General features: G+C 50.5%; 1 protein-coding gene across 1 annotated transcript; it reads right to left on the bottom strand.

Annotated features, from left to right (window-relative positions):
* Positions 1-8,654: 8,654 nt before the first annotated feature.
* Positions 8,655-10,329, bottom strand: LOC311425038 (uncharacterized protein; the record flags this gene model as incomplete). Its single annotated transcript, XM_084500518.1, has 2 exons — positions 8,655-10,059; positions 10,192-10,329. 2 exons carry the CDS (start codon positions 10,327-10,329, stop codon positions 8,683-8,685), a joined length of 1,515 nt encoding a protein of 504 aa, XP_084356644.1. The 3' UTR covers positions 8,655-8,682.
* Positions 10,330-15,318: the final 4,989 nt, after the last annotated feature.

Genomic DNA, 15,318 nt, shown 5'->3' with positions numbered 1-15,318 from the left:
CTCACGGCTTCACGGCGTCTCCTGGCATCGTCTTCGGGCTCCCGGGTGCGACACTCACGACCATCGCGGGGCTCCCGTTCTTCTGTGGGGGCGCCTCGCTCTTCCCTCTCTCGAGTGAGGCGGCTTCGGCGCTCGTGGACCTCTACCTCCAGGTCCCGTCGGCGATCGAGCCTCCTCTCGCGCAGCACGGGCTCTTCCCTGTCTCGTGCGCGGCAAGCCCTCGTCTCGTCCTCTGGTTCCTCGCACTCCCGGGAGCGCTCCCTCCTTTCTCCCTCGTCACGAGGCTGCAGTTCCCGGGACACGCGGTGGACCTTCACGTCCGCTTCTGCGGAGACCTCGGTGGTCTCGCGCGTCCTTTCGTACCTCACGGCTTCACGGCGTCTCCTGGCATCGTCTTCGGGCTCCCGGGTGCGACACTCACGACTATCGCGGGGCTCCCGTTCTTCTGTGGGGGCGCCTCGCTCTTCCCTCTCTCGAGTGAGGCGGCTTCGGCGCTCGTGGACCTCCACCTCCAGGTCCCGTTGGCGATCGAGCCTCCTCTCGCGCAGCACGGGCTCTTCCCTGTCTCGTGCGCGGCAAGCCCTCGTCTCGTCCTCTGGTTCCTCGCACTCCCGGGAGCGCTCCCTCCTTTCTCCCTCGTCACGAGGCTGCAGTTCCCGGGACACGCGGTGGACCTTCACGTCCGCTTCTGCGGAGACCTCGGTGGTCTCGCGCGTCCTTTCGTACCTCACGGCTTCACGGCGTCTCCTGGCATCGTCTTCGGGCTCCCGGGTGCGACACTCACGACCATCGCGGGGCTCCCGTTCTTCTGTGGGGGCGCCTCGCTCTTCCCTCTCTCGAGTGAGGCGGCTTCGGCGCTCGTGGACCTCCACCTCCAGGTCCCGTTGGCGATCGAGCCTCCTCTCGCGCAGCACGGGCTCTTCCCTGTCTCGTGCGCGGCAAGCCCTCGTCTCGTCCTCTGGTTCCTCGCACTCCCGGGAGCGCTCCCTCCTTTCTCCCTCGTCACGAGGCTGCAGTTCCCGGGACACGCGGTGGACCTTCACGTCCGCTTCTGCGGAGACCTCGGTGGTCTCGCGCGTCCTTTCGTACCTCACGGCTTCACGGCGTCTCCTGGCATCGTCTTCGGGCTCCCGGGTGCGACACTCACGACCATCGCGGGGCTCCCGTTCTTCTGTGGGGGCGCCTCGCTCTTCCCTCTCTCGAGTGAGGCGGCTTCGGCGCTCGTGGACCTCCACCTCCAGGTCCCGTTGGCGATCGAGCCTCCTCTCGCGCAGCACGGGCTCTTCCCTGTCTCGTGCGCGGCAAGCCCTCGTCTCGTCCTCTGGTTCCTCGCACTCCCGGGAGCGCTCCCTCCTTTCTCCCTCGTCACGAGGCTGCAGTTCCCGGGACACGCGGTGGACCTTCACGTCCGCTTCTGCGGAGACCTCGGTGGTCTCGCGCGTCCTTTCGTACCTCACGGCTTCACGGCGTCTCCTGGCATCGTCTTCGGGCTCCCGGGTGCGACACTCACGACCATCGCGGGGCTCCCGTTCTTCTGTGGGGGCGCCTCGCTCTTCCCTCTCTCGAGTGAGGCGGCTTCGGCGCTCGTGGACCTCCACCTCCAGGTCCCGTTGGCGATCGAGCCTCCTCTCGCGCAGCACGGGCTCTTCCCTGTCTCGTGCGCGGCAAGCCCTCGTCTCGTCCTCTGGTTCCTCGCACTCCCGGGAGCGCTCCCTCCTTTCTCCCTCGTCACGAGGCTGCAGTTCCCGGGACACGCGGTGGACCTTCACGTCCGCTTCTGCGGAGACCTCGGTGGTCTCGCGCGTCCTTTCGTACCTCACGGCTTCACGGCGTCTCCTTCCATCTTGTTCATATTCTCGTCGGAGATTACGTTCTCTTTCATATTCTGCTCGTTGGTGTCTCTTTTGCTGATCCTTTCTTTCTGCATCATGTTGTTCTTCCGACCTTTGGTCTTGGTAGCTGCATCTCTGAGTTTCTCTGTATTCAGTCTCATCTTCTTGTTCCTTTTTTTCTTCATAATCAGTTTCTTTTTGCTCACATTTCTCAAAGTATCTTTTGTCCAGTTCTAGCGGTTCCTCGATATATGACTGATGTGGTCTTTCTGAATCCAGGCATTCAGGCTCACATGGCTGGCGGCTGCTTTGTTCAAGTTCTTTTTGTTCCAGCTCACGTAGGTGGTAGCGGCTTCTCTCCTCTGTGAGTAATTCGTGCTTACGTGGCCAGCTGTGACTTCTCCTATCTGCTTCTTTTGGTTCATGTGGCCAGCTTCTTCTTCCTCCATTTGCCACTGCTTGTTGGTTTTGTGGCTCATGGTTTCTTTGATCATATGCTGGTATTGCTGGCTCACGTGGCTGGTGGCCACTCCACTGGTCTGGCAGTGGTTTTGGTTCACAGGGATGTCTGTGACTCTTCACGTCTGCCAGTTCTTCTGTCTGTGGCCCCTCTCGGTTTTGTCTCTCATCCACCCATGGTTGACGTGCCTTCGAGCTGCCGCACTTGCGGTGTTGTAAATCTTCTAGCCTGTCCTGCTCAGGTGGCTGACGTCTTCTCTGTCTATTACATTGGTCGCTTGGCTCTTGGCTTCTCTTTTCACGTACCTGAGGGATCAGCTCTCTTGTCCTTGTGCTTCGTTTTGCATCATCTCTGCTCTGTGTGGTGCGTTGCTGGTGATGACTCTCCATCTCTTCTAGCGTTTCAAGCTCCTGGATCCTGGTTTCTTGCTGTGGCTCAGGTTTGCAGGGGGGATGGCGATTGGTCTCACGGGTTTGTGGTTCCTCTTCCTGCAGCTGCCGATGGCTCCCTCTATTCTTAATTTCAGGCTCTTGCAGTGTCTTACCACTGGTTACCAGCTTTGTTTTTTGCAGAAGGCATGGTCCCTTCTGCAGGTACCAGTAGCAGGCCTTAGCCACTCTGAATACCAAAAGCAGGAACTCATTAAAATCTATTTCGCCATCCCCATCCCACTCCAGAAACTGCAGAATCTTGTCAATCGTCTGAGGGTCATGTGGGTTCTGCAGGGAAAGCACATACAGGGAAACAAAAAAGGGATTTTAGCCTTCCTGCTCCTTGTCAGAGAAATGAAAACCTGGGGATAATGGCCATCTTTTCTCTTTGCATCTCTCAGGTTCTCTTTTATAGCTCCGCATCTCCTCTGTGTCTTTTTTCTCCTTTTTCCTGATGGCCACAGCTAACCAGCTCTCTTTTTGGGAGATGCTGTACTCCTCCACTGGATACATTTCCTTCCACCACTTGAAGGTAACCACACCAGCCCACAGTCCATTCTCAATTTTTTTCCCATTTACTCTTTACAAAATTGATAAAAAAGAACTGTCGTGGACAGTGCAAAAGCACACATTTGCTGCTCACCCTTGGTAAAAGCCTCTCCATCCCTATTTGATCTGATCATATGATTTACCCCCTCTCCAGGACATTTTGTGATCCTGACATCCAGTCTCAGCCTTGAGCCCTCCCCATAGCACTCACCGCTATGGCATCTGCAAACTCCTTCTGGATGAACTCTTTCATCCTCCTTCGACTCAGTTTGGACTGGTCTCCATCTTCCTTTGCATGTTTGCAAAAAGTGCTAATGATGATGGAAACGCTGTCTAAGAAGCGAGACATCTTCCTGCAGATTCACGAAGCCTGCAAGAAAAGTAGCGGACCTAAGGATGGGAGCTTAGCTTGCCTCTGAGAGTGGGAACCGGGGGAAGAATTGCTGGGGCCAGCTAACGAGATGCTGGGTGCCATGAGCTCTGTGTCCACTCCTCTGCCACGGTGAGCTTGGCTTCACCAGAGCGCTGGGAAGATATTCAAATGCTTAGGGGTTTTGGTGGGATGGGGAGTGTCCTCCAGCTTGTCTGCTGACGTATTTGAATGATGTTTGATATGGGATGGCAAGATGCCCGTGTTTGTGGGTCGCAGGGAGGGGACTGGGGATGGTGACTCAAGAGACACCCCAAGAACCAGTCTCCGTGGGCTCTACCCAGGCATTCAGTCGCCAGGCTCCATGCTTCTATCTCTGCTTGGCACAAAGACACAGCAGCTACTCTGGAGCACGTCCGAGGATGTCTAACACAGTGCTGGCATGGCCCGAGACAGGACCATGCTAGGGCAGAGGCAGTTAGAGTGCTACAGAGAGGTAAAACAAGCCCTTTTGCCAGTCCTCCTGTGACCAGTAGTAATGCAAATCAATTGATGAATCTTTCGTTACACCACTGAATCCTTGACAACTAGATTTTGGCCAAGAGGGACCTGTCAGATCACCTAGGTCAGAGAAACTTATTTCATTTTACTGTGATCTGCTGGGCCGAAAGCACTGCTCCTGATCGAGTTTTGTGACTGGAAACCTCAAAAGCCACCTCTGTCCTTCTCACAGGATCCCTGAGCCTGTTATCGGGTACATCAGTGCTGGGATCTCAGCTCACAGCTGGGGAAGCTGTGCCCTGCCTGCCTTGCTGCCGCCATAATGAGCTCAAAGTAGGAGTGAGTGCACGCACCTATGTGTACGGAACACTGTTTCTTGGCATTTCCGTAGAAAACTGAAAATTTGGGCAATCTGTCCATCCCAACTGGGAGATAAGTGCAGACCAAAGCAAGGCACCAAATTTGGCTCCCACTCTCTTTTCTGTTTGGAGGAAAGCCACCTTGCCACATCAACAAAGGAGAGCATGCAGCTGGCCAAATCGCACAAAATAACACTTAATTGCAGATAAACCCAAAAGGCTCCCGGAAAATATTGAAGCAGGAATGCCATTGTCACCCAAGATGAATCCTATAGAAATAACTAATTTTCACCCAGCAAAGTATGCATTTCAGAAGGAATGACTTACCCAAATCACCAACGGGATCAAGTGGGATTCCTGTGAAGCCGTGCGGAGTGATCGGAGGACCCGGGTGCTTTTATAGGGTCCCCGACGGAGGAACAGAAAGGAGCCACCCCTTGTGGACGTTGCCCTGATTCATCTTTGGCCAAGCCCAGCTGCACCTTCATGTCCTCAAACGGGTTATTTAACTTATCATCCCCTTACCTATCATTTTAACCCAGAAATAGTAGTTGCCATGTGGCAATTCAGGCATCAGCTGGTTCCACCTAATCCGGACTGTAAAGTTATTTTACAGGTAATTGTATTTCAGATTTTTTTAATCTAGAATAGCTGTGAAGCATATATATATATGTATTAATGGAAGGGTGTATTTTTAACGAATTCCCATTTTTATAGGTATGCATTTATATATGTATTACACACACCCATAAAAACAGTACTGGAGTTGGAGGACATCGATAGAAGTGCTGACGTTTGCAGAGTTGTTGTAAGCACCCTGGGGACAGAGGGGATCTTCATGGCCCTCCAGCTTGGTGCTGCACCACCAGAGGTGATTTGTGCTTCCTTTTTTCATGTGCTTTGCTCATAGAGAAAGGACAGATGAAGACCTAACCATTCGGAACGTGTTGAAATGCAGGTGCACAGCAGAGAGATCCCCAAACCCTCCAGGAGATCTAGGCTTTTGTGGTGTCCTTGTAGCACGTACTGAAAAGTATCCCTTTTTTTTTTTGGTAACTTCTTATTAAGGAGCCTTTTTATTGTATTATCCAGGTTTTTGGTGAAACAAACAAACAAAAAAATCCAACAAATCGAAACATTTGTAAATGGTAAAGTTTGCAAAATATATATATATTTACAAGAAAATGCCTATTAAATAAGCAGTGACTTTTCATTGAAAAAAAATGTGATAAAACATTTTTTATATTAACTGTCTTCTGTGAATGACTTATTTTCACTTTGCTTGATCTTTAATTAAAAATGAAAGCAGAAACCTTTTCGCTGGGAGGTCAATTCATGTCGAAGCTTCATCTGGTTGCTCTAGGCAGCTTTTCCTGTAATTATCTCTACAATCCTTGCTTGTTTTTTTTTTTTTTTTTTTTTTTTTTTTTTAATCTTTTACGTGTAAATTAATTCGAGACCAACAGATTCTTTTATTCATTCTGAACTCTCCCTGTGCAGGGAGCAAATAGGGGAGACATCAGCCGTGCCACCTGGGCCCCTGCGTTTGGTTTTGGAGCTGGGCTGCTGCCTTGACAAGCGTGCTGGAGACATTGCGGAGAGCCTCCGGAGCATGAACCTGTCACGCAGCCTTGGGTGAGTTGCTGATCTGGCCCATCTGTAAGGTAAGATCATACTGGGTGTAGGAGCCTAATTAATTAGTGCTGGTAACAGCTTGGGGATACTCATATAAGTGCGCACAGAGGATTGTTGCTAACCATACTTCATTTTTGAGCTTTTTTTCAAGATTAAATTATACTTGTGTAAATTATACCCCACCTGTGGGATAATGATACCCTTGGGAAACTGTAATTTTATGGTAGATTGGAGTTATTATTAAAATTAGAGCATTACTGTGTGGCTGGAGCTTGTACGCACGGTGTCCTATAACAGTTTGCAATCCCCTGCGGGCGCTGGGGACGTCAGGAGGCATTGGGCAGATTTTGGGAGAGGTACATCAGGGCAGCACCAGCACCCCAGGTTTCTAAGGGCTTGGCTTTGCCCAAGGACACTCTCAAAAGCAGGGACTCGAGTTGGTCTTTCAAAACTGTTACCCAACAGGGTGGGCTCTTTTTTCCTACCCAGTTCTGCACCCATCCCTGTCAACATTTCTATAGGGTGGCCAAACCTCTGTTGCATTTAATCAAGGTGGAACCGGACTCCCCACGAGACATATAAAAGACCTTTTCTCTTCTGACACCTCCCAGCCTTGCAGGTATCTTAAACAGGTATTTGTGTCAGTGGGATAATTTTCATTGGGCTGTAATGTCCTCCTTAAAATGAACTAAAAAAAAAAAAAAAAAAAAAAAAAAGTCCACCCCAACTTCAAATACAACACTCCTGATGGCAAAAGTAGTGATATTCACAATAGAGTATATAATTAGCCTGTCACTAACAGGGCTCAGTGCCTGCTGAATTGGGAGGTCAGTTTTTTATTGAAACTGCAAAAAGCAGCAGCTGATGGATGGGCAAATGGACAGGGGGCTGGCTGGGTCTGGAGGTTTTAGACCTTCACCCAGTGCTAAGAAATAGCAAAGAGCTATTTGAGAATCCTCCAGCTGAGATCTATTTTGGAAGGAAAATATTTTTGTTTTTTTTTCTTGTTTTCTGGAAAATAAAATGTTTCAAGGAATGAATCAGACGGATTGGGAGTTTTGATGGATAGATGATGAAATTTAAGTCTTGACTGTCTCATTTCATTTTGACAATGTCCACGGCTGTCATTAAGGTAGGTCAGAACCTGTTTTTGCTAAGGTGTTTTATCAGCGGTAGAGCAGACTGGTGTATTTTGTGTCTAATGCATTTAACTTTGACATCAGCACTTTTAGGCCAAATAATTTTTGCAATGTGTGTTCTAGGGATCATTTTGAAACGCTGGTTTTTCAGTTCTGATTCAGCGTGCAGCAAATTGTGAAACTCTGGGGTGTCCCAGAGGAGTGACGTTTTATTTCCTCGTGAGGTCTCTGTGTGCTGCTTGTCACCGGCCACAGAGCAGGAGGTGCGGGTGCATTTATCGTCTGCTGATTTGGCTGATAGGTCACAAGTGAAAGATAGTATGGTGAAAAACAGGCTGAGCATCACCCTCCCTGCGGGATGCGGAGTCCTAGACCTGCCTGGTGGTCCAGCACGTCCGAACCCCCTAATAATCCCCACTGACTTCACCGGACTGCTTGTGCCCGCAGAGTTATCCACATTCCTACATGCACGTCTGGATGAGTGCCCAGGACCCGGTACCCCGAGCCACCTGAGTTTGAGGTTGGCTCCACTCCACGTGTGCTTGGTTTGCGTGTCAGCTTTTTGTCTCTGGCCTCCCAGGTGTTGCTGGGACTGCATGTACCTGAATAATATTTTTCTGTTGTTTAGTATTTCTCAACTCCTTCTTTTGTAACCTTCTTTAGATAATAAGTGTGGTTTTTTTTTTTTTTTTTTTTTTTTTTTTTTTTTTTTAATCTTCATCCCATACTCCACATTCCCCTTGCTTCTAAGATTATTAATAAATGAGGTTAAATAGGACAAATCCCTCCCATGGAGTGTTAAGCAGCTGTTTATTCTTTTCACAGCAGACACGAACAACACCCAGAGCAGATGGATGCTGCAAGGGATCTGTTCAGAGGCTGGTCGTGCCATTGTATCAATCCAGACACCTACCCTCTCTGAAGACATCTCTCGCGAGGATGTCACATCCCTGCCCGTGGGAAGTGATCAGTTCACCTCAGCTAAATTGCAAAGGTGAACAGTAGCTCCTTCAGGCTGCTTGTCCCCGAGGCACGCTGCCTCCCTGCAGCCACCCTGGGGCAATGTGGATGTGTGGCATGCAAGGGACAGGCACCCAGGTCCTCTGCACCATGTCAGCCTGCTCAGAGCTGGGCCAAGGGCACGCTTGCAGCAAAACACCGGGACACATGTGCTGTTTTGCCTTCAGTTTTATTGCTTTGCTTACACAGGCAGAGGCAGTCTAATACAGGATAAGAGAGAAGGTCTCAAGCCACAAATAATTCTATACAAACCAGGGGTGTGTAGCCCAGGGTTAATAAAGAGTGGGACAAGACATAACAAATAGGAATATAAAATCAGGGTGGCATCGGACAAAATGTCCCACCTTGCAGGGGGCGACAGCCTTGATCGCACAGGGTTTCAGCCTTCACTGCTGTGGTGGCCACTGAGGCTGCAAGTGCTGCTGCTCCACAGGGTGTTGTCCTTTGCCGTGACTGCCCTGTTGCTGCTGTCCCAGAAAAGGCTGAGCCTCATCCCCACTGTTGTCCTGCACCTTGGGTTTGGGGAATGGAGGTTGAGCCTGGTTGTCGTGTGTTCCCCAGGGCTTGGGATCCGGCTGGGGGTTCCCACCCCACCCTGGGGGCAGCAGTTTCTGGGTCTCACCTGGGTTGGGATCCTGCCAAGAGGTCTTGCAGACCTGGGTCTTGTTTGTGTCTTTCCCTGGTGTTTCAGAGGAACAGCTCAGGTTCTGCTCTGCTGGCTTTGTCTCTGGGCTGTGATTGGGGTTTGGACCCAGCTTTGATGCCTTTGTCTCTTGGGCCTGGTGGCTTATTGGGTTCTGTTTTGCAGCTTTATGAGTATTTCTGTCTGGCTCTGGGGTCTCACCACTCTTTGGATCCCTTTCTGGTGCCTTAGTCTTGTCGTCCTGGTGGGTGTCCAGGCCCTTCTTTGGCGTCTCACCCTTCTTGGTATCCTGGTTGGTGTCCTGGCCCTTCTTCGGTGTCTCACCCTTCTTGGTATCCTGGTTGGTGTCCTGGCCCTTCTTTGGTGTCTCACCCTTCTTGGTATCCTGGTTGGTGTTCTGGTCTTTCTTCGGTGTCTCACCCTTCTTGGTATCCTGATTGGTGTTCTGGTCTTTCTTTGGTGTCTCACCCTTCTTGGTGTCCTGATTGGTGTCCTGTTCCTTCTTCGGTGTCTCACCCTTCTTGGTGTCCTGAGTATCCTGGTCTTTCTTTGGTGTCTCACCCTTCTTGGTATCCTGATTGGTGTTCTGGTCTTTCTTTGGTGTCTCACCCTTCTTGGTATCCTGATTGGTGTTCTGGTCTTTCTTTGGTGTCTCACCCTTCTTGGTGGTATCCTGATTGGTGTCCTGTTCCTTCTTTGGTGTCTCACCCTTCTTGGTGTCTTGGTTGGTGTCCTGTTCCTTCTTTGGTGTCTCACCCTTCTTGGTATCCTGGTTGGTGTTCTGGTCCTTCTTTGGTGTCTCAGCCTTCTGGGTATGTTGGGTGTCCTGATCCTGCTTGGTTGCTGCACCCTCCTGCACCTGATTGCTCACCCGCTGCTCAGGGTCCTGCTGTTGGGGGGCCGCTGGCCCTGCCACGCGCGGCTCTGGCACCCCACCTGCCTCCTCTTGCACCGTTGTCTCCTGTCCATCTTCTGGTGCCTGACACTGCTGGAGCTGCCTGTAGCAAGCCTTGGCCACTCGGAAAATCAGGCTGAGAAACTCACTGAACTCAACCTTGCCATTGCTGTCTTCATCCAAGAAGCGCAGCACCTTCTCAACAGTGTTGGGGTCACGGGGGTTCTGCAAGGAGACAAACAGCATCAGCAAAGCCCGTGAGCCCTTTGCACCATCTCTGTGGGATTACTTGAGCAGTCTTGGGGCAGAACCAACCCCCATGTCCCCTCCCCATGGCTCGCCTTGCTGGATCCTCACCACTATCACGTCTGCAAACTCCTGCTCGATGAGCTGCCTCAGCTCTCCCTTGCTCAGGGCGCTGCAGTCACCGTCCCTTCTGGCATAGTTGTAGAAAACAGCGATGATGCCATTGATGTTTTCCTGGAGCTGGGCCATCTCCCCACAAAGTTGAGGCAGCCTGCAAGAGAAACACAGGCAAAAAGGGGCTTTTGTCTGTTTGCTTGGTTTTCAGGTAAATTACACCTGAACAATGCAGCTGGACAGGCAGAGAGGAGGATGAGCCAGAAGGACACAGATAAAATGAAACAGAATAAGAACAGAGGGAAAGGAGAGAGCAAGAAGGGACTTGCAGGGAAGCAAATCCCTGAAAAAAATGAAGCTTGCCGTGGAGATGGTTGGGTGCGAGGATGGGCAAGCAGTGGTCAGAGATGAGGGACAGCAGGAGCCAAGCTGCTGGGGGTGCAGAGAGAGAAGAAAAAAAAATAAATCCCACTTGGCTTTCTCTGGAGCAGAACCGTGAATGCAGGGCGTCTCTAATGAACTAGAGAACAGCGTAACTCCCAACCCCTTTCCATATTTTATCTCTTGAAGAGCTCAGCTCCAGGAAGAAGCTCTTGCTTGAGCGTGGTGGCAAAGTCCAGCAGCGTCTGTCCAGGCTTACCTGGGCAGGAGCAGAAGCGCTGGCCTCGGGAGCGCGATCTGGAGCGGCCCCGCTCTCAGCAGCCTTATATACAGTCGAAAGTCACGGCCCGCACCTCGCAGAGGAGACACCCCATCAACAGGGTGCCGCATCTCGTGCCCAATTACACTGTCATCCCCCTGTCTTCATTTGTCTCTTTCTCATTAACTTCGGCTCTGATGCTGTTCTCTGGAGTTAAGACATGATCCTTCCTAAGCTCGCCCCACCTGCAGACGCATTTTAGAGGAATTAAGTAGAAAAGGCTATTTTTAGTGCTGCAGGATTTAGTTTAAGGTGATGCCCAAGCAACGCCCGGGACTCTTGTCTTTGGCGAATGTGTTTGGTGAGCAAGTAATCTGAGTGACTGACACCGGGGAGGAGGCTGCCTGGAGGCGCTTGCATGGTGGATAAAGAGAAAATAAAACAAAGGTAGAAAAAATAAGGATATAGTGATGCCAAGATTAACGTGATTCCTGCCAGAAACTCCCACTTCTGGAACCCGACAGGGAGGCAGGCACCCAGTGAAGAAACCTTTTCCAACAGTGCCACCAAGTGGCACTTGGGGGGGGACAGAGGGGTGACACGGCGTGGCCAGGGGGTTGCAGTCACTGCGGTACCGGGCAGGGAAGCTGAGGCACGGTGCAAGGAAGGGGCTTCTGCTCCTCCTTTGTACGTCCTTGCACCGCCATATCCCCCCTGCTGCTACAGCTGCAGTGTGATATGAAAGTTATTTCCTAGGCAGTTTTGTGCAAGACTCTTAAGTGTCCTCGCTTTAGCTGTCTGCTTTTAAAAGTCCTTTTCTTGGCAGTAAGAGAGTCTGAAAAAAAATAGTGCTGGAAATGCACGTGGCTTGTAATGTGCAAGGTGCTTCAGACACAGACAATAAAATACAGCCAATTTTGTGTAAGGAAAAGGACTTTCAGGAGAATGCTCCTGCTTGCTTCATGCCTGGCACAGGGAGGTTTAATGGGAACCAATGTATTTGGGTGAAATACTGGCAGGTGTGCAGGGGCACTGGGAGGGGATAAACTGGGGAGCCAAGGAGCCCCCCTACTGCAATAGGGGTGCTGCAGAGCTGGGTGGCTTCGTGTCTGTCCTGTCCCTTGGTTCCTGTTACTCCAGCAAGCTCTGTCTGAAGCTGTGCCCTTTCCTTAAACTAGGAATTTTCTGATCCATCCCCACTTCCATCTCTTGTGCAGGGACACTGGCTGCCCCCAGTTCCTGAGGTGTTGCCAGCTGCAGGCTCGGGGCCTTTGGGAGCCTCTTCTGATGGTTTCTGTTTTTTCTCCCATGCTCAAGCTTCAGCTCTGAACAGAGCCAGCTTGAACCTGAATGAAGGAAGGGAATTTGAATCTTGGAAGCAATAATTCTGCTTTTATTACTCTCTATTAATCTATTGACCTGTCTGTTGTATGTGCGCGGGAGCACACCACTTCTCCTCTGGCGGGGCATGTTGGCTGCTAATCCCATTAAGCTGCAGGGAGGGTGGGGGGCAATTACTGGAGGCGCCTTGGAGAGGCAGAATTGCTCAGGGTGTTCTTGCAGAAGTTATTTCTGGCCAAATCACCCAGACCCTGGGCAGGGCGTTTTCTCCCTCATAGACAACCGTAGACAATAAGAGGTTTATGTTGTGTGGGACCTCATACGTGCTTTACAAGGCAGAAAAGGTCAGGGGGTCAGATGGGACGTGAAGAAGTTGAAAGAATGAAGTGAGAACAGCATAACAGGAGGAAAGCACTGCTTGCAGGAGAGCTGGAGCTAAATGAGGATGAACCCAGAGGGCAGGTCCTTCTGGTTAACAAAATCCCCTGGAACTCAGCGGTGCTGCGGTGAGAGGTGTGGGGAGGCTTTGCACAAGCTTGCACCTGGTTTCTAATAATCCTGGGGGGTTCAAACAGGGCTGGGGTGAGGTTGGTGGCTGGAAAGAAGCTGAGCTGCGCAACTGCTCTTGCTGCAGCACAGGAGCAGTGTTTCGGCTGCTCTTTGCCACGAAAATTGCTCTGCCAGTCTGCAGAGCCTAAACTTTTTGTGCAATTTGGCTGAGGTAAAGCACGAGCTGCAGTTTCCGTGTTTTTCCCCCAATATCAAAACAGGCTGGCAGGCTCCAAAGCTGTGCCCCGTGTGTGAGAGGCCAGTGCTGGGAAGGCATTTGCACCACAGCTCTGATGTCAGGGCAGGATCTTGCTTTTACATGAGTGATCGTTCCTTCCCCTGTGATGCCACCTGTGCTCATGAGAACAGCAAATATTTTGGGAGCTTGCGTTTGAAGCAGCCAAAATGCACGTTAATCTGGGCTGGCTTCCCGAGGCTGGTTTACCAGGGAGGCGCGGAGGGACGGGGCAAGGCGTGGCGGGGGAGTGAGTGAGGCTGCAGCCCTGTTTGCTTGGCAACTGAGCTGCAGTGATAATCACAGATTTTGGAGGAGTGTTTGCCAAAGGAGCTCTGTCTCCTGAGCTCACCGGGAGAAAATGTGCTGGGGCACTGGGCAAACCAGCTCCTCTGGCTAGGCAGTGTGCGTTCAAACTTGGTCTGTTAGTAAAATCCTCTGGTTGCTTGCTTTAAAGAGTTTGGACACTCCGTTTTTCCTCATCCATCCAGTTCGCCTTTCTTCCTGCTGTGGGTTCTTCGGGCTGGGGATCTGCATGGCCACAGGGGGCTGGGGGTGATGCTGTGACCTTGGCGTGGCCATTTGGAGCGTGATTCTTGTCAGGTGGCCAGGAAAGAAGAAAGGTGTGGAAAATCTAAGTGTGTATGGTTGCACAAGAGGCTTTAAATAATTTAGCAGCTCTTAGTGCTGTTAGCTCTGGGGTTGCAAGGAGCAGGCGTCGGGCGGTAACAGCAGGGACCAGTGTTGAGCTGGTGTCGGGACTGGGGGTGCCTGGGGGTGCGGGTTCGGTCACAGCGGTCAGGTTTCTCAACAAAAAGGGGCAGGAAATTATTGTTTGTTCCTGCATGACTCAGGGGGGTTGTTCCTGCTCAGCAGGGAAGAGCAGAGGTGTAGGTTAGCACTGAGGAAGGAGGGAAAGTGTTGCACTGAATGTTTAACCTGATAAATTGTTTAAATGCACATTTTGGGGAGCTTGAAAGAGTTGGGGTTTGCTTTGGGACGTTAGAAGAAAAAGCAAAAGCCTGCTGTAGTGTCTTCACTGTATGCAGCAACAGGAGCCAGAGGCTTGTCTGCAGTTATTGTCCTTTCTGCCTGTTTTTTCCCCCTTTTTTTCTTTCATCTGCTGAGAGCAGTTGATGCTGAGGTTCCCTTTTCTTGCCTCGTTGCACACACAAAGCGCAATTCCCAAACTTTCCCAGAGCTGGAGCCCATTATGCAGAGAGCTTTATCACTACATCTATGTCATTATCAGGAATTAAGCTAATTGCAATAAAAAGCTTTATTTTCCTATGCTGCCTAGGCATTTCAGTAAGTTATTTCTGTTGCTGCCTTCTTTACTGCTAATTCATTGTGACATTAAGGAGTGTAATACATCAGCTTTTCTCTAATACACATTTCTACTTTCTTACATGTTAATGAGCATATTTAACATTTCTTCAGAGATAATTGGATTCCGAGGCTCCCTGTGGTAATGCACTGAAAGCCAGCTAGCAGTGCCTTTAATATCTAAAAGACCTTCTGCATTTGAATAATCCCACAATTAAAATTAGGAATTAATCTCTTGGCTGAAACAAAGCTTTCGAGGATACTTTGTTTCGAGGCAGTTTCAATACATATGTTAACCGTAGTTACGGCGAAGTTAATTAAAATGTTCTTTTGCATTTCTACCCCAGATCTCACAAAGGGGCACAGGTATTTCTGATTATTTTATTCCCCTTGATCCTTCTTGTGACAGCAGGATTTTTCTGTGCTTCATTTGCTCATGGCTTATCCAGATGGCTGTTTTAATGCAAAATATAGAACTCATCTGCAAGTAAATTATTTTCTGAAGGGGCAAAGGGACTCCTGAGTTTCTTTCCTCTTCCATACCCAGAGCTGTTTAAGTAAATGATGATAGGTGCACTGCTGTGCATGGTGTTATATGGAGAGCACATATGAATTTCTTTATTCCATGTTAAGCAAACCTTTAGTAATTAGAGATCAAGAATAAAGCTAAGAGGGAAGCAGAGGTGAGATGAGATAATTCTTCATAGCAGAAAATGTGGGCTAATCTCCCCTCCCTCTGCAGGCACCTGCCTTTCTCTGCCTGCAGAAGGATGCAGGTGCAGCAATGTGTGCACACACGACCACAGCTGTGTGTGCTTGGGTGGGCAGCCAGGACCCCAGCCCTCCCTGCTGCCCACCCCCAGACCTTGCTTGGACACATCCAGCTCTGGGGATTTTTGGAAAATCCTCTTCTAAGCATTAACCAGCTTTTTGTGGCAGTGCACAAAAGGCTGGAACTCTCTACTTTGTGCTCTTCTTCTCCTGCTACACATGGCTGAGCTCAGAGCTTCTGCTGGGCTAGGGATGGAGGTGG

The sequence above is a fragment of the Aythya ferina genome (genome assembly GCF_964211825.1).
Source record: "Aythya ferina genome assembly, chromosome: 29".
Lineage (NCBI taxonomy): Eukaryota > Metazoa > Chordata > Aves > Anseriformes > Anatidae > Aythya > Aythya ferina.
Note: the sequence above shows the minus strand (reverse complement) of the source record. Positions and strands in the feature narration are given on the sequence as shown.